This window comes from Salvelinus namaycush, chromosome 6, assembly GCF_016432855.1.
Source record: "Salvelinus namaycush isolate Seneca chromosome 6, SaNama_1.0, whole genome shotgun sequence".
NCBI classification, from domain to species: domain Eukaryota; kingdom Metazoa; phylum Chordata; class Actinopteri; order Salmoniformes; family Salmonidae; genus Salvelinus; species Salvelinus namaycush.
Window position 1 is genome coordinate 22600639 of NC_052312.1, and position 19488 is coordinate 22620126.

The window sequence follows — 19488 nt, forward strand, 5'->3', positions numbered from 1 at the left end:
TGTGGTGTGCTTTTTGAACCGATATTAGAGGGTATGGTAGAGTGGAGGTTGTCCGTCACATCTGTTGTTTTATGGTGTGAGTTACCAAAGCAGACAATGTTAGTCATTAGGTACGTTTTATCTCCATTACTAAAAATAGAGGCTAGTCTAGGTAGATGGTGATGCTGTAAATTACTCATGTTCTTCCAAAAAAGTTCAGGGTACAAGTACAACACGATCTGTTCATTGCAAAACAGCATGAGACATGTCATCTAATTATTACTGTAATTTGCGAAATTACGATTTTTAATAAATGTTTATTTAAATAGGTATGTCCGTTAATAAGAACAAATTCTTATTTACAATAATGGCCTACCCCAGCCAAACCCGGGCGACGCTGGGCCAATTGTGCCCTGCCCTATGGGACTCTGGATGTGGATTCTAACCAGGGACTGTAGTAACGCCTCTTGCACTGAGATGCAGTGCCTTGACCGCTGCGCCACTCGAGAGCCCAATTGAGTGACGTAAAGACTGGCAGGGGATGGCTCTAGTCATATGTGGTGCTAAATTAACTGTTCCTGCATCGGTTTCAGAATTCTCATTCTAGAATGTTGAAGTTTTTAACATGATCGGAAAAGCTGATCTGAGATCAGTGTTCGAGCGCGTTCAACGCTGCAAAGGAAATACCCAATGAAAACTGACTTCAAGCGTGCTTTTGCCCAATAGTTACATGCGATGGGAGGGTTATGTATTATATCCCGCCTACTTGAGTGTAAATATACGCGATTAAGCTGTCAATCACTTTTTAATGACGTATGAGTTGGCCAATGATATATCATAATGGGTGGAGTCAGAGTTGATTGATATTGCACTGCTGCAATGAAATCGCTAGTTTGCTCAACACGTAGACGTATATATAAGGTTTCTGCCACATTCTCTTCCTTTGTGATAATGTCGGCTGAATATGAAGACAGGTACAGTAAGGAACGCACATTTTTGGAACTGTATTGCGTAATATTGATCAAATTGTAAATTCAAATAGGAAAAATATGTATTATCGTAACGCATACTATTTGAAAATGTATGCGACGTTTAAAGCGTTAATGTTGAACGTATTTGACTTGTTCGATATCTGGTTAGCCCGTATGCTAACGTTATATGTAGTTAGCCTAAGTTAACGTTAGCTATGTGTAAAGGTCCCTCAATTCGGCCTTTTTTTAGATAAGGAGTTACTCGTAATATAACCAACATCGATCGACAGCATTTTATTTTCTGTTGTGAAAGCGTACGAATTAAGATTATTATATATTTTTTATGTTTGGAAAACCACTGTTAGAACTTTAGCCTAATTTGCAGTACGAGATGTTGCGGTGCCGGCTTCGCGGCAAGCACGTGAGTGACGAACTTGATTTGAGCCTGGTTTAGCCTAGGCCTTTCCGGAAGACGTACCTGATGTGGCTTTTCTGCGTTGTAATCTGATTTTAATAAGCCTCACTTTTGAAAATACGTCGATATATTAATCGAAAGATCTTGGGCAGGTCAACATGGTATCGTTAGTCAGCCAGGTCCAGCAGGATGGCTCGAGGAAAGGGCGGGGGGGTGATAATGTCACGCACATGGTAGTAGTTACCGGCGTGACAATGGCAGGCCTTATTGTCTTACTATTGCCAGTTTTGTCTGACCTATTTATCACATTCCAAATGGATAGGTATTGTATTAAAACAATGTTCGCGATTTGTTGACTTAATATTGATCTAGTTGCCAATTCACTCGGGAGTGATCGACATTGGGCCTAGTTGGCTATCTAGCAGGCTAATGCTTAACATGTAGATTACCAGCCCTTGTAAACCAGAATTATTTTCAGAGATTACTTTCAATTGGAATATTATGGTAAGTCCGTTTTTGAACATCTAAGTAATTTGTTTTTAAGCAAGTAGTTTACACGTTCAATCGTCGTTTACGCAAGCTGTTAACCGTCACTGATATTCGGGCCTTGGTGAACGACCATCTTAATGTCTGAAAGAAATGGCCGCCTTTCGACCATGGGCGTTTTTCCGGGAAATGCCGCCCGCCCACTCTACGTGTTCTACTCTACACAATCTCCATTGTGCAATTCGGCTGTTTAGCAATACATAAAAAAACTTTTACGAAACGGTTAACTGACATTATTTTAATCCTTTTCTAGTAGAAATTACTTCGCCAGAAACAATTTCTCACTTGAACAGTATGCCTGTCCAGTGTAGCCTATAAGTAACGATATTTGCCTTCAAGCTTAAAAGCAGGTTTATGTTGTAAAATGTGTAGGGTAGTTTACTGTTGTCCCTCAGGGAATTGGCTAATAATGACTTCTGCCATGTTTGATCTTTTTCAGACCTTCTAGAGATAATGGCCCTGAGGGCATGGAGCCAGATGGGATCATTGAGGTGAGTAATGCTGCACTGTTACAGCTGCTAAATTGGATGCAAAGGAATAGTTTCAAGAGCGCCAGTTAAAACTTAATGTGTTTTATCAGCTTAATTCGATGCTAAAACAGTAGGTAGTCAAAGTCACACTGGATAAGTGTATGGTAAATGTTTATATTCTACTTTCTACAGAGCAACTGGAATGAGATCGTGGACAGTTTTGATGAGATGAACTTGGGCGAAAAGCTGCTCAGGGGAATCTATGCCTATGGTTTTGAAAAACCCTCCGCTATCCAGCAGAGGGCTATCCTCCCTTGTATCAAGGGTGAGTATTCAACCACACTCGTACTTCAGATGGTTGGGTGTAAATTGTATATGTTATAAACCTTATGAGGGAGTTCAACTCTTAAGAAAGCATGAGCTCGTCACCTTAAGACCTCTAACATTCTCTTAAGCCAAGGGAACTAAAACTGCTGAAGTCACTACTTCTGCTTGACTTAAAGCCCCCTGTCAACTGGGCAAGGCGGTGTCCTCTAATGGCACTGAGTCTTATATCTGCCAGGGGAAGAGAGAATAAGTCCATATTCATCCCAGTCAACTCTGTTCAGTGAGGAATAGGCTGGTTCATGCTATGGGCACAGATGAAATGGCCAGTCAAATGTAGTGCATTTTTAGTTTAATTTACTGAGAATTTAAATTTAACTCTGAACAACTGGTAGTGGGTGGTTCATTTTACTTAAATGTGTATGTTTGTTAGCTGACGTTCTAGTAAAAAGCATGTGTTCAAGTCCTCGCAAAATAGTTGTGGGGTTAACGGTATAGTAAATGTAATCTGTGGGGGGGGTGTATAGTATGCCACAAATGTTTTTTATAAAGAGCTGACATTGATAATCTCCCGTCCTGCCTGCTCCCAGGTTATGATGTGATTGCACAGGCTCAGTCTGGTACTGGGAAGACTGCCACCTTCGCCATTTCCATTCTGCAGCAGATTGACATGGAGCTGAAGGGCACCCAAGCCCTGGTCCTGGCCCCCACCAGAGAGCTGGCTCAGCAGGTATGTCCTGGGGGGGAATGGGCACATTACTTCGGTTACTTGACAGATATTACTTATGGTGTATTCTAGTCACATGTCACACTATTCTAAACTCTTAGCCTCCTGTGTGGTAACCTAATGTCCCCTGTCAACTGGGCAAGGCGGTGTTCTCTAGTGGCACTGAGTCTTATATCTGCCAGGGGAAGAGAGAATGAGTCCATATTCATCCCAGTCAACTCTGTTCAGTGAGGAATAGGCTGGTTCATGCTATGGGCACAGATCTATAAAACCTGTACATTATAACAGGAAATGTACTGGCCAAACCTGACATGTACAAGTCAACCAGGCCAAAGATTTTTCATGTAATGGGCAACACGTGCTTCAAAATACTCTGATGCCAGATGAATTGGGAATTAAATATCCTTTTCACAAACTCACATTCTTTCAAACCAATACCAACTCCGTTATTCTAGTCGCACCTCTGACACAAACCTCGACGATCAGATCTCAAAACGATACCCCTTTATCCAATATTTCTTTCCTTCCTCCTCAGATCCAGAAGGTGATCCTGGCCCTAGGTGACTACATGGGAGCCTCCTGCCATGCCTGTATAGGAGGGACCAACGTCCGTAACGAGGTTACCAAGCTCCAGGCTGAGGCCCCTCACATAGTGGTGGGGACCCCTGGCCGCGTGTTCGATATGTTGAACCGCAAATACCTGGGTAAGTGCTGGTCTAGTGGTTGACCAAATGTTTTATTTGCCAATCAACGGTTGAAGTTACGCTTGGAGTGAGGCTTTACATTATTTTATTTTGCATGTGCGCAAGTCAGATGTAGCTTGTATAGTTTGAATTGGTGTTTATACGTTTGAGTGAACGGGTACGGTTATAGAGCTGTATAATGATGAAATCCATGCGTGTCAACTGACTCTGGAACCCCCTGAGTGTTCTAGTTCCGCCTGTCAGCGTTCTGTTGGCTGGCGCGTTCTAAACCTCAGGGCTCTGGAACTCATGATCAGATTCCACACTGGCTGAATACAGTGTTCAATGACTCAGCACTTGTTGTGAAGTAGTAGGAAAAGATTAATTTGCTATTTCATCCCTCTAATATTGTTAGTGGTGATATTACCAGTAAAGATGGAATTAAATTAATATTTTTATATGCATGTTTAATTGGTTCCTCCATCCAGCCTCCAAGAACATCAAGATGTTTGTGCTGGACGAGGCAGATGAGATGTTGAGTCGAGGGTTCAAGGACCAGATCTACGAGATCTTCCAGAAGCTCCCCACCAGCACGCAGGTACGTCAGTCTGAGTAGTACCGACTTTAGCTAGAGACATTTGACAGATGTGTGTCTGTCGTTGTCATTACTAGAAACATTTTTCATGGTTCATTGCTTAAGGGAAGTATTAACTTAATGCAGTGGCGTTACACTGAAACTGTCCCACCCCCTATAGTATGGGGGGCCAGAGATAACTCTCCTCCCAGCTTGTGTGCTGTGTCTGGAATGAAGGTCTTTGGTAGAGAATCTAGAATCTGCTCTCCACAGTGACTGGGCTCTCAGTCCCTCCTCACGACTTAATAGCAGTTTACAACCTATTCACTTGTTGTCAGTTTACAACAAGTCACCACACACACCCACACCTGTCACTCATGTGATTGAGGTTGGCATTGCCTTTTCCTTGAGGTTGAACTATTGTAGACTGTTCAGTGTACTGTTGATTTGACTTCAACATGCCTAACCTCCATGTGGTTGACCATGGCTGTCTAAAGCGACACCCTATTCCCTCTAGTGACTAAAGTGAGTGCTCTATTTGGGAATTGGGTGCTACCAGGTAGTAGATAGTGTGGACGTAAGTAATGTAACATCTGTCGTTAATTCTAACTAATGGCCTTTCACCTCTAATCCCTCCAGGTGGTGCTGCTGTCTGCCACCATGCCCCAGGATGTGCTGGAGGTCACCAAGAAGTTCATGCGTGAGCCCATCCGTATCCTGGTCAAGAAGGAGGAGCTCACCCTGGAGGGTATCCGCCAGTTCTACATCAATGTTGAGAAAGAGGTGAGGGTTGCCCTTGGGCACAGATCTAGGATCAGTTAAAGGTGGGATTGGGGGAGTTTTATTTAGATGTAGCCCTTAGGAGAGTTTAGAGTAAGGCTTGCTTTGACTGTACCTACAGTCATTTGGTTCTCATTTTAATGATTGTGTTTGCATGGTAAACTCTTCTTCTGACAGCCGGTATGTGAACATTTGGTTAAACTTAATTGAAGTGAACTCAATTTATTTTTACCTTTTTATTTAACTAGGCAAGTCAGTTAAGAACAAATACCTCTTTTCATTGACGGCCTAGTAACAGTGGGTTAACTGCGTTCAGGAGTGGAACGACACATTTTTACCTTGTCAATCTGGGATTCGGTCTTGCAACCTTTCGGTTACTTTTACTGAACCAAGGGTACAAAAGCCCCACTAAGAAGCATGTCATCTTAGCTCATCACAGAACCATAGGCATGGTGTAAACACCCACGGTAAACATTTAGACTTATCTTGCCAGTAAGGTAATGACTGTTTGTTTTATGAGACTTGTGCTTGTCAACTGATCCCAGAATCCCCTGGGGCTCCCGGTGGCCTGGGTTGTCCTGTCGGCTGGTTGTTACTGGGCCTCAGGGCTCTGGGGGCATGATCTGACAGTCGCCCTGATAACACACCCCTCTATTGGACAAATGCCCTACAATGGTTATTGGCTCTTGGGCGTTAGTTTTGACGATTTATAACTTCTCATGAGACTTGTAGTAATTAAAGGCTAAGTTGAGTTGGCTTGCCGGACTACGGTAAAAGAAAGTTGAGACGTGTAAATTGAAAGTGAGAACTTTGGAAGAGGGTTCACTCATAATGACCCAGCACATCTGCCTAACTCCATATTGTGCATGAATACGGGTTTGCCTAACTGGTGCATCAACGCTATATTCCATTGCTTTGTCATCCCCTGATCTGTTCCTTTGTCTCACCTGTTAGGAGTGGAAGCTGGACACCCTGTGTGACCTTTATGAGACCCTGACCATTACCCAGGCTGTGATCTTCATCAACACCAGGAGGAAGGTGGACTGGCTCACTGAGAAGATGCACGCCAGGGACTTCACCGTTTCCGCTCTGGTAAGAGGCGATGAACCTGAATGTCTGTGGCCTTAAACTGCTCTGGGTAAGAGGCTAACGAGGCTTTAAAAAAGTTGGGGATCATTGTATGTATAAACACTTCTCTTGAAGTTAACTTGGGCTATAGCCTTGGTTTGAGAATTAACTTGTCTGTCTCATGTATGTTCTTGACTTGTGGCATTTTGTCCTCTATTTTAATCCCTGTCACTGAACTAGGGCTTTTGGTAGGTCATTGTAAATAATAAAATAAACATTTCTGAACTGACTTGCCTAGTGAAATAAAGGGCAAGTTAAAATAAATTAAAGTGTAATCAAGTTGACTGAAGGTTGCTCTGTCATGAGTCATTTTAGACTCCTTAGGGCTTTGAGTGCCTTGTTCGGTGTCACAATTCTAAGAACATTGTCCTTACAACTCTGCTCTGATTTTAATTAACACGGCTGTGTCAATGTGAGGCTGTCACATAGACATGGCATAACTCCTTTTTATACATCTATGCTCTGCCCTCATCTCCCCTGTCAACTGGGCAAGGCGGTGTCCTCTAATGGCACTGAGTCTTATATCTGCCAGGGGAAGAGAGAATAAGTCCATATTCATCCCAGTCAACTCTGTTCAGTGAGGAATAGGCTGGTTCATGCTATGGGCACAGTATTTGCATATTGTGTTGTGTTTTGACGTTACCTCAAGTCCAACTCCTGTAATCATGCAGTAATGTTTTCTACAATGTCCAAGTCGAAAATCTCATATAGCCATAATTGGCGTGGATTCGTATGATCTGTGTTAAGTCTTTTAGCAAAACATGGTGATGGCTTACCATTCACCCTAAACTTTACTTTTTATATTTGTTAGATATAACTATGCTGTAGGAGCTAGGAACCCAAGCATTTAGCTACACCCACATAACCTCTGCCTAATAAGATGTGTATTTTCTGTCCTCTTCCAGCATGGAGACATGGACCAGAAAGAGAGAGACCTGATCATGAGGGAGTTTCGCTCAGGCTCCAGTAGAGTTCTTATCACCACTGACCTGCTGGTAAATCACTTCCTGCAATGACATCGAGCTCAAGTAGTTTCCCTGTTCCATGCGATGGCGTCTCACTGTAATGGTTCCCCACCCACTTCCTGTTAATTTAAGTCCAGAGATAACTCTCCTCCCAGCTTGTGTGCTGTGTCTGGAATGAAGGTCTCTGGTAGAGAATCTAGAATCTGCTCTCCACAGTGACTGGGCTCACAGTCCCTACTCACGACTTATTAGCAGTTTACAACCTTTTGCTAATGTAATTTTTTTCTTTTTTGCTGTTGACTGATTCAAAATAACAAGTATTGCACACACACAAATGTTTCCGGGGCTACCTCTCCCTCTAGTCTAGATGGTATTGCTCAAGAGTTGAATTAGTTGGCATGATCCGCAATGTCCATAGAACAGTTTGGCTTTCTCCAATTTCTAACATAGTCTTTTACAGCGCTTGATTTTCAACCATTATACATCAGTACAGTAAGACTGACTGACTTGTCATTGGCCACCTGGGCCTATTTGTACTGTGATCTGTGTCCCAAATGCCATCAGCCTGTCTTCTCTGGTCACCTTTTAACCTGGGACTGACTGTTCCTGTCTCTCTTGTCCCCCAGGCCAGAGGTATTGATGTCCAGCAGGTGTCCCTGGTCATCAACTATGACCTGCCCACCAACAGGGAGAACTACATCCACAGGTGCGACTAATACTGACTCCCAGCATGCAGTGTTACACTTTTGTCCTTTGTGGAAATATGTCTGACTTCGCATGTGGTTGACGTAAAAGCAAATGACATTGATACCAGGTCACCATGTGTTTGACATGCTAAACTACAGCTGTATAATGATGAAATCCATGCGTGTCAACTGACTCTGGAACCCCCTGAGTGTTCTAGTTCCGCCTGTCAGCGTTCTGTTGGCTGGCGTGTTCTAAACCTCAGGGCTCTGGAACTCATGATCAGATTCCACACTGGCTGAATACAGCGTTATGTAGTTTGATTTTAGTTGGTTGAAATTGCGACTCCTTTCAGTGTTCAGTCAGGTTTCATTCAATGGGTACACAAGATTTAAGTAACAAATTGGGGGGGGCGGGGGTAAATAGTCAATCATTATGTAATAGCATGAATGCATAGCTCTTTTCCGGTGGCTCAAAGCACTTAACATGTAATGAAGGGTCATATCTACCTGCCACAGTCGCATTTCAACATCATGATGGAACCTAATGTCCAACCTAACCTCTGCTTCCTCTGTCAGGATTGGGCGAGGTGGTCGTTTCGGTCGTAAGGGCGTTGCCATCAACATGGTGACTGAAGAGGACAAGCGTACGCTGCGGGACATTGAGACGTTCTACAATACCACCGTCGAGGAGATGCCAATGAACGTGGCTGACCTCATCTAGTTTCTACATTCTAGAGGATTTCGTTCGGCCCCAGGTCCCCCCTCCATCTCCGTCCCAACCTTCCACTTCATGAAACACTGAACAAAAACGTCCCCCTGCCCCTTCAAATGAGGATCCTTGGTCCCTACCACCTTTACCTGGGGATCTAATACGATCCTTCTAGATCCCCTCCCCTGCAATCTGATCCTGTTTCACCATGATTCCTATCCTTGACCTAGTAGTATTCTAACCCAACTCAAATTTCTCTAAACTGGGGGGGGGTCTTTATGGCCCATTCCTTTAGTCTGCAGTTAAGCTTATTTGAGTCCTACTTCTCCCATTGTCTATCCAAAATCAAAAATGTGTTCTGTTTTGATGGGTTCGTTCATTGTTGGTTTTTAAGCTCAACTCGCTGACATGATGGGGGCAATCGTGCTGAAGTTTAGAATTGATAATGGCTGTTAAAGAAGAACCCATATAGTTAGAGGCCACATTCATTACTATAATGGCTTCTGTGCCCCCTCAAACTGGAGCCTATCCTGACTAGCCAAGTTATGGTTATGATATCCACTCTACCCCCAATGATTCAATTTGGGGGGGGTGTGACTTGCTTTTATGCTGACTCTGGCTGTCTGATTCTGCACCATACCCTATATAATGCACAGTAGGCAATAGGGTGCCATTTTGGATGCACCGTTCTTACTATTGTAAAGTGTATCATTGATCTACAGTCGGTGGGTGTTTTGACTTCAGTAAGTGTGCAACAAACTATACCATGGACTTTTTGGTCTTGGAGATGTGTTATTACATTACCATTTGCCAGAATACTGCTTCTAAAGATTACAATGTATCAACTGAAATTGGTATCCAACCCTATTCTCTCAGTGGGTATTTAAAGGTTCTTTTAAGAAAGGGGCTTCAACAAATAAAAAAAATTGTATAGAAAAAAGGAGAAAAAAACAAGCAATCATGAATGAGTATGAAATGTTTTCCTCTTGATGTCTGAGCTCTCTGCTGTGCTATTCTCTTGTTTATATTTCTGCTTTATCCTGTATAGTCCAAGTTGTGAGGTAGCATTATTTTTTTTGTTTGAAACCTGTCGCTTATTGGTGGGGCTTCAGGGAAACTGACTGCTAACGGCAGAATAGGTTATTGAGGGGAATTACAATCCATACCCTTTTTCGAACTGTCACAAGAACAGGAATTTCAAAGTACAGGTTATTTCTTTTTCTTTTCAGAGATATCTGATTTGAAAGGGTGGTGTCACTTTTGTAACCTACCTCACCAAACTGTTGGGGGGGGTTGGTTTTACACACAAAGGACCAAACTACAAATGATTGAGTATATAGAGATTACTATTATAACATGTTTTTTTTTTCAACGCCTAAAAAATATGGGCTGTCATTGGGTGGGAGGGGTGGGTTGTGAGGGATGTGGGGATTTATTGATTTGTCAGTGCGATTTTTAAAATGTGATTATGACATTAACCATTTGAGACAGAGGCCATGTATCAACTTTTCTACATTGGGTTCTGTATAGTATTTATTTTAATGGTCTTAAATAAAAGGTGTTTCTCCTTTTTAACAAGTTAACCATGGTTCAAGTTGCATTCATATCCACTTTCTCACATTGAGGTTGTATACCAGACAGCCTTGTTTGATAAATCAAGTTGTACTTTAAAGAGTGGTGATGGTGGGTTACAATGTGCATTCATTTGGATTTCAGACATTTAGGTTAACCTTAATATTTGCTTTAAATGGATGCTTTGGGTTGAGACCCTAGATCAACTTCCTCAGATTAATTAGTGGGCACCATTTTGTTTTTTCTGTCCAGTATGAAGATAGTTTTGTGAGCCAGTGCTAATGCTCTTGACTGACTTTGTACTGGACACAAATTATATCAAGGGCTTTTTGAAGAGTGAAGGTGGGTTACAAACTGGTACTTGACGTTTTCCACCTTAAATTGCCATTGTGGTTCAAGTGCATTCATATCCATCTTCACATTGGGGCAGTTGTCCATAAATCATTCAAGTAAACCTAATGAGTGTAACTTCCTAAAGAGTAAAGGTATGTTATTAGTCTATGCGAGATGGAAATTTGTCTTTGTAATCCAAGCAACCTGCTTCACGTGCACATTAGGTTGGACAGGCTGGCACAGAATAAGCAATTTTATAGGGGGTGAAGTTCCTTGCTCAAGAGAATGGCAGTTTTTGGTGGGTTACATAAACTTGTACCGTTTAAAATCGCCACCAGGGGGCAACATATAAAACCTAGTCGGGTTACCTAATTTTAAAACTACTTTGAGCTAATGGTATCCCTGTCTTGTGAATAGGCCACTGCAATTTTGACAACTCTGGTGGTACTACTATCTTGTTCCGCAATGTCAGACAAGGCTAACTACAAAATGGCACATTGAATTAAGTAATTATGAGGAAGGTCGAACAAGGCTAACTTAAACATGGCAACTTTAAGGAAGTGGATCTTTTTCAAGTTGCTCTAGTCTAGTGATTAGAACTCATGTTAACAGATCTAAACAGCATAAAACATTCACTTTATTGCTACATTTCTGTGATACCTGCATGCTACTGGAACTTTGCCATGATTCCTTGGTATTACTAGACCTATTGTCTTGAAGCAATTGGGCCCCCTGTGTTAAAACAGCCTCTAACGGATACACGTCTTTAAGTAATTTCCCTGTGATACGTGCATGGCACTGATTTGTTGCATGTGTGTCTGGTGAAAATACATAGTAACAGATTGACATTAGGCATTAACTTTTTCTAGGCTTCTTACTACATTTCCTGTCACAGTTGGCCAGTTTGTAGTGTGGGAAATAAAAACATTGTAAAAGTAGTATCAGAAATCAAACCTTCAAAGTCAAAGATGGTTTTATCAGATTAAATGATTTATTGAGATATTTCAGTAGCTAATTTGCTCCAAGGGTGCAGTACTATGGCTGACCTAGTAAAACAACACATTTCACTGCAGCTATCCGGTGTATGTGACAATTATACATTAAAAAAGAAAAGGGGGAAAAAGCTATCATATTAGCTGCTGACTCATAGTCATTTTTTCACAGCCAAGGGAAGTTATAATTAGGAAAACTGTCCTATATATGAAGTCTGGGTTTAGAGGTGTAGTTTTGCTTGATGACCACAAGACGTCGTTTTCTGTTAGATGTGAACAAGTCCACTTCAGCAAAAGTTTGTCAGAATGTGTAGCCTAGCTCTAGCTACCCCAGTAAGCCCCAATAAGCCATATGCATGTGCTGCTGGGTCTGTGAGTGTTTCTTTTGGAGAGGGAATGACTCGGTCCATTCAGAGACATTTTGATACTCACCAGCCATCCTTAAATTATCTCCTTGCCGTTTTAATTGTTATTTTGCAAGCCTGTTGGTCAGTTAATCTACCATCATCTCTCTCAACGTCCCTATGTAACCTAAATTATAGCAGCAGCTACTCAAGCCCAAAGGCATCTTTATTCAAGATTCCTCAACACACCAGGACACACACCATTTCCCTCCATCCCTTCACAACCTCCACCATAGACCTCTCTTTCCCCTTCCCAAACAAACAGGTCTGAGTGCTCCACTTCCCAACTCCCCTATACATTTACATTTGGTTGACACCTCATCACATGTTATGTTTCTGTATGTTATTATACGTATACACTCAGTCACAGTGTAGGTGGCCCAATGACTAACCCGAACCACTTTCACTACTCTGGGTCTATCTGTCTGTAACCCCCAACTGCCACCTCCCTCTCCCCCCTGCTCGATTGTGGGGCAGAGGATTATGCGAGTGGGAGGTTCGTAAAGGGCCTGCCAAGGTCTTTCTGGGCTGTGACGGATGGCTGGGAGACTGAAGGCAATATTAGCATGAGAAGAGAGGGCCATTCAATGGGCCTGTCAGAGATGACTGAGGAACAACCCCCCCTCCTTTCCATCCCTCCTTCCCTCCCTCTATGTCCTTCTCCACCAGCACCAAAAACCCACCACCCTTCTCTTCTTCAGCCAGCTCCGTCTCCTCTGTCCTTTCTTTCTCATTTTCCTTCTTCACTCCTTCAACTCTCTCCCTCCATTCTTATTCCTCCTTTCTTTCTTTCTGTCGTGTTTTCTTTCTCTGACCCTCTCTAATCTATCTTTCTTTCTTTTTTAACCCCATTTCTTAGTTGATTTCATCCCACTTAATTTCTGTTCGTTCTCATTTCCCCTCCTTTCCATCAAACCCAGTATTATTGGGTGTGATTTCCATAGCATTTGATCCTCATTATTTGGTCTGGCGCAAATTAATTTCATAATAAAGCCTCAGATAGGGTTTAGATATACCCTGCCCTGAGTGGGACTCAATGGCTATGATGCCATGCTATGCTTCTTAAATGCACATTGAGTGACTGACATCCAATCTGGTAAAGGGTGTCAGAGGGAAATATTATTTTATGACTCTAGGGGGTTAATATAAATAAACCATAAAGAGAAATGTAACTTTCAAGAATTACATATAGTGCCTTCAGAAATTATTCACAACCCTTGACTTATTCCACATTCTCTTGTGTTGTTACAGCCTGAATTCAAAATAGAATAAATATTTTTTTCCCCTCTGGGTAAGTCTCTAAGAGCTTTACACACCAGGATTGTACAATATTTGCACATTATTATTTAGAAAATTCCTCTTAGCTCCGTCAAGTTGGTTTTTGATAATTGCTAGACAGCCATTTTCAAGTTGTGTCATAGATTTTCAAGCCGATTTAAGTCAAACCTGTAACTAGGTCAAGGAACATTCAATGCCATCTTGTTAAGCAACTCCAATGTATATTTGATATTGTGTTTTAGCTTATTGTCCTGCTGAAAAGTGAATTTGTCTCCCAGTGTGTGTTGGCAGGCAGACTGAACCAGGTTTTCCTCTAGGATTTTGCCGGTGCTTAGCTCTATTCCGTTTATTTTTATCCTAAAAAACTTCCTTGTCCTTGCCGATGACAAGAATACCAATAACATGATGCAACCACCACCACGCTTGAAAATATGAAGAGTGGTACTAGGTGTTGTGTTGAATTTGTCTCATACATAACGCTATGTATTCAGGATTTAAAGTACATTTCTTTGCCACATTTTTTGCAGTTTGACTTTAGTGCCTTATTGCAAACAGAATGCATGTTTTGCAATATTTGTATTATGTATAGGCTTACTTGTTTTCACTCTGTCATTTAGGTTAGTATTGTGGAGTAACTACAATGTTGTTGAGCCATCCCCAGTTTTCTCTAGCCATTAAACTCTGTAACTGTTTTAATGTCACCACTGGCCTCATGGGGAAATTCCTGAGCAGTTTCCTTCCTCTCTGGCAACTAAATTAGGAAGGACACCTGTATCTTTGTAGTGACTGGGTGTATTGATACACCATCCAAAGTGTAATTAGTAACTTCACCATGCTCAGAGGGATATTCAATGTCTGCTTTATTACCCAGCTACCAATAGGTGCCCTTCTTTATGAAGCATTGAAAAACCTCCCTGGTCTTTGTGATTGAATCTGTGTTTGAAATGCACTGCTTGACTGAAGGACCCTTACAGATAATTGTATGTGTGAGGTACAGAGATGAGGTAGTTATTCAAAAATCATGTTAAACACTATTATTGCACACAGAGTCCATGCAACCTATTATGGGACTTGTGCACATTTTTACTCCTGAAGTTATTTGAGCTTGCCATAACAAAGGGGCTGAATACTCATTGACCCAACAAATTTCAGATGTTAATTTTTTATTAATTTGTCAAAAATTTCGAAAAACATAATTCAACTCTGACATTATGGGGTATTGTGTGTAGGCCAGTGACACGAATTCAGGCTGTAACACAATAACTGTGGAAAAAGTCAAGGGATGTGAATACTTTCTGAAGGCACTGTATATCCCAAAACACTTGTGAGAATGACTCACTTTTAGTAAAGTACTATAATAAATGTTTTGATATCCACGATAAAAAAAAAAAATCTGGGCTGTGATTATCAGCCTTTTATCGCAGTGTGGTAAAGCCATATTGATTTATTTTAATCCCCAACAAATCACCAAATTGCCCCTGATCGCCCTAATCGCGCATTATCCGAGGTGCGAAAATCTTTCACTATCCCTCTCTCGGGGTTGACATATTAGTAATGACGTGCTAGATTCGACACTCCACACTAGCTAAACGCGTTCCTTATTCTATTCACCGTTACCCTCCCGTCGCGCTGCGCATTGTCATGTATAAATGTGCTGCTAATTTGTCACCAATGCAAACGCGGCAACAGTAGTCGGGAAGCGCACAGCAGTGCGGTAGACTACCGCTACGGTCTAGAATCATCAACAGTAGGCTTCAGCGGATATCAACGTCATGTATCGCCCATCAACACCTGCTTTGAGGGTGGCAGATGCGTCTCAACACGCCCTGGGCGAGAGAGAGAGACAGAGGAGCAGAGAAAGGAGCAGAGGTGTGAGGATAATTATATGTAATGACCCCGAAACTGTCACATGGACAAGAAAGGAGGAATGATTGATAGAATAACACCAGACTAATCCCCCTGCATTGTCTCTATGGACAAGTTTGATATTATACATCCACTTTGGTTTTGTTATATTTTGTTGTGTGTTGTTTTTGAAAGATCCTGATTCCTAATTATCTACAAGTAGGATAGGTTGCAGGGTGTTGTTATATAGGCATGTAGGCTACTGCAAGTATAGACACGAGTTTCAAGAGTGTTTAACATCATTACAGGAAAGGTTAACCTATTTTAGGTTTAGGCATATGTGAGCCTAAACTGTAGCCCAAGTAACATTATAGACAACAAACCACTAAAACAGCGTTTCTTAAAGTATGGGTCGCGACGTAAATGTAAAATTATTTCATTAATTACTGGCATTGATTTGGCCAAGTGAAACTGCGCTCTCGGTTCAGTGCGCTCTCTGTTTAGCAGCGGTCTCTGCTCAATTTGGCAGCTGCGCGAGTGGTAGAGGGAGATGCCCATGTGCTTCGCGGTTTACCGGATCTTTTTTCTGCAGTTTTCTTGAAGATCACTCCGCGACCCACACGCTGCAGCGCTGTGGTTCAAGCCACTGACTTGTTATTCCCGCTCGCCATCACTCACAGCTGTCATGAAATGGACTCATGCTTGACACAAGTTCTGACTGAGCTCAATCGTCATGAAACGCATATACAGTGATGACTTTTTGTCTCTTTCATACAAACTTTGAGAAATAACGATTAGCGCCCACGGTGTGTTTTGTGTGGGGAAGTGCTTAGTAATGAGTTTCTCAAAACGAACAAATTAATAAAACGACACGTCCTGACCAAACATCCAGGCACAACATAACGGTAAACCCAGGGAGTTATTTCAGAACAGGGCATAATGCTTCAGGAAACAGTGCTTCGAAAGTGGAAAAGTAAGTCAACTAACAAGGCATTGTTGTAATTTTATAACAGGTGATGATAAGCAAAAATAAGGGAGTACTATCTCTCATAGTAGTAGATGTGAGTTTCTCTTTCAAACAATCCCCTGGCCTTGTAACGTTACACAGCTAATAGCTAACGTTACCCAAAGCAAGTTAACTAGCTACTGATAAGAAACAGTACAGATAAAAAATTCAGGCCTACTGTACATTTTACTGTAGAAAGTATTGTTGAAAACAAGTCTAGGTTGGAACTGTTGCTGTTACAAGTAATCATTTTTATTCTGAACTGGAATAAACTGGTGGAGCGAGATGCTTTTTGAGACAAACACTCGCACAGTTCTGATTTGCTCATCTGCAGCAGGAAGTGGTCTCCTGCCTGACAGAAAGCAGTAGATGTTCTGATCCAGTTTGGCACCTCATACCTATGCAAGTCAGGGTTCTCAAGTACAGAAACAATGTCAATACTGAGCATCACATCAGTGTTGCACTGACAAAAACTGAGCCCAGAATAGACATGCTTGTTGAAAACTTCAACTAGCCACATACCTCTCATTAGGACTGTGTGTATGTGTGTGTTTTCTGGTCTACATCTGTGTGATGTGATCAATCCGTTTATTCCAGTTCAGAATGAAATTATTTATTGTATTTTAACAGCAACAGTTCCAACCTAGACAGGTATGTAAGAGTGTTTTTAATGGGGAAAAATAAACATGAAAACATTTCTGGGTATTTCATTGTTATTTGTTTTTGTCTATATTGCTTTTTTTTTTAGGTCTAAGGGCAATGAAATATACCTATATTTACGTATAGTTGCATATTTTCCTAAGCTTGGGACCCAGGAAAACACAGAATTTCTCATCTGGGTCCCAGGCTGAAAAGGTTTAAGAACCCCTGCACTAACATCATGAAAGAAATCTTATACCTATACCAAAGAGATTATGTTAAGTTAAAAAAACGTATATTATGTGGCCCACATAAGGTAATGTTATGACTATAACTACTGTTCCCTGAAAGAGGGAAACGAGGTACAACACAACTGGGTGAATCTCATGAAACCATGATGCATCTGCAAAAATCAGCTATCTGTAACGGCAGTCTAACTCTTCCTCCTCCTCGGACGAGGAGAGGCGAGAAGGATCGGAGGACCAATGTGCAGCGTGGTAAGTTTCCATGATTTAATACACACGAAAACAAGACACAATACAAAATAACGAACGAACTAACCGTAACAGTCCCGTGTGGCACAAACACTGACACAGGAAACAACCACCCACAATCCCCAACACAAAACAAGCCACCTATATATGATTCTCAATCAGGGACAACGATTGACAGCTGCCTCTGATTGAGAACCATATTAGGCTGAACACAGAAACAAAAACTCAAGGGGAGGGTCTGGGTGGGCATCTGTCCGCGGTGGCGGCTCCGGACGAGGACACCACTCCACCATTGTCTTTGTCCCCCTCCTTAGCGTCCTTTGAGTGGCGACCCTCGCCCCCGACCTTGACCTAGGAATCCTCAACAAGGTCCCCACATGATTTAGGAGACAGCTCAGGACAGAGAGGTAGCTCAGGACAGAGAGGTAGCTCAGGACAGAGAGGTAGCTCAGGACAGAGAGGTAGCTCAGGACAGAGAGGTAGCTCAGGACAGAGAGGTAGCTCATGACTGGAAGGCAGCTCATGACTGGAAGGCAGCTCATGACTGGAGGACAGCTCATGACTGGAGGACAGCTCATGACTGGAGGACAGCTCATGACTGGAAGGCAGCTCATGACTGGAAGGCAGCTCATGACTGGAAGGCAGCTCATGACTAAAGGGCAGCTCATGACTAAAGTGCAGCTCATGACTGGAGGGCAGCTCCTGACTGGCTGGCGGCTCTGGCAGCTCCTGACTGGCTGGCGGCTCTGGCAGCTCCTGACTGGCTGGCGGCTCTGGCAGCTCCTGACTGACGGACGGCTCTGGCGGCTCCTGACTGACGGGCGGCTCTAACGGCTCGGGACAGACGGGCGGCTCGGGACAGACGGGCAGCTCAGATGGCGCTGGGCAGACGGATGGCTCAGATGGCGCTGGACAGACGGATGGCTCAGACGGCGCTGGGCAGACAGGCAGCTCAGACGGCGCTGGGCAGGCAAGCAGCTCAGACTGCGCTGGGCAGACAGGCAGCTCAGACGGCGCTGGGCAGACAGCCGACTCTGACCTGCTGAGGCGCACAGTAGACCTGGTGCGTGGTGCCGGAACTGGTGGTACCGGACTGGAGACACGCACCTCAAGGCTAGTGCGGGGAGCAGGAACAGGGCACACTGGACTCTCGAGGCGCACTATAGGCCTGGTGCGTGGTACCGGCACTGGTGGTACCGGGCTGAGGGCACGCACCTCAGGGCGAGTGCGGGGAGAAGGAACAGTGCGTACAGGGCTCTGGAGACGCACAGGAGGCTTGGTGCGTGGTGCCGGAACTGGAGGTACTGGGCTGGAGACACGCACCACAAGGAGAGTGCGTGGAGGAGGAACAGGGCTCTGGAGACGCACTGGAAGCCTGGTGCGTGGTGTAGGTACTGGGCTGGGCCGGGGAGGTGGCGCCGGATAGACCGGACCGTGCAGGCGTACTGGCTCCCTTGAGCACCGAGCCTGCCCAACCTTACCTGGTTGAATGCTCCCCGTAGCCCAACCAGTGCGGGGAGGTGGAATAACCCGCACTGGGCTGTGTTGGCGAACCGGGGACACCATGCGTAAGGCTGGTGCCATGTATGCCGGCCCGAGGAGACGCACTGGAGACCAGACGCGTTGAGCCGGCTTCATGGCACCTGGCTCAATGCTCAACCTAGCCCGGCCGATACGTGGAGCTGGAATGTACTGCACTGGGCTAAGCACACGTACAGGAGACACCGTGCGCTCTTCCGCATAACACGGTGTCTGCCCGTACTCCCACTCTCCACGGTAAGCATGGGAAGTGGGCGCAGGTTTCCTACCTGACTTCGCCACACTACCCTTTAGCCCCCCCCCCCCCCCCCCAATACATTTTTGGGGTTTCTTCTCAGGCTTCCAGCCACGCTTCCGTGCTGCCTCATCATACCACCGCTCCTGGGCTTTAGCTGCCTCCATCTCTTCACGAGAGCGGCGATATTCTTC

General features: G+C 43.6%; 1 protein-coding gene and 3 non-coding genes across 4 annotated transcripts; all 4 read left to right on the forward strand.

The window, feature by feature from the left end:
- Window positions 1-905: 905 nt before the first annotated feature.
- On the forward strand, window positions 906-10540 carry LOC120049794 (eukaryotic initiation factor 4A-I-like). The gene is made up of 11 exons (XM_038996222.1): window positions 906-953; window positions 2351-2402; window positions 2574-2706; window positions 3296-3435; window positions 3968-4136; window positions 4604-4713; window positions 5329-5472; window positions 6424-6561; window positions 7503-7592; window positions 8189-8268; window positions 8825-10540. Exons 1-11 carry the CDS (start codon window positions 931-933, stop codon window positions 8967-8969), a joined length of 1224 nt encoding a protein of 407 aa, XP_038852150.1. The 5' UTR covers window positions 906-930; the 3' UTR covers window positions 8970-10540.
- On the forward strand, window positions 4310-4452 carry LOC120050187. Its single transcript, XR_005477188.1, has one exon. It is a non-coding gene; the product is annotated as a small nucleolar RNA SNORD10 (small nucleolar RNA).
- On the forward strand, window positions 5976-6112 carry LOC120050188. Its single transcript, XR_005477189.1, has one exon. It is a non-coding gene; the product is annotated as a small nucleolar RNA SNORD10 (small nucleolar RNA).
- LOC120050186 lies at window positions 8410-8552 on the forward strand. Its single transcript, XR_005477187.1, has one exon. It is a non-coding gene; the product is annotated as a small nucleolar RNA SNORD10 (small nucleolar RNA).
- Window positions 10541-19488: the final 8948 nt, after the last annotated feature.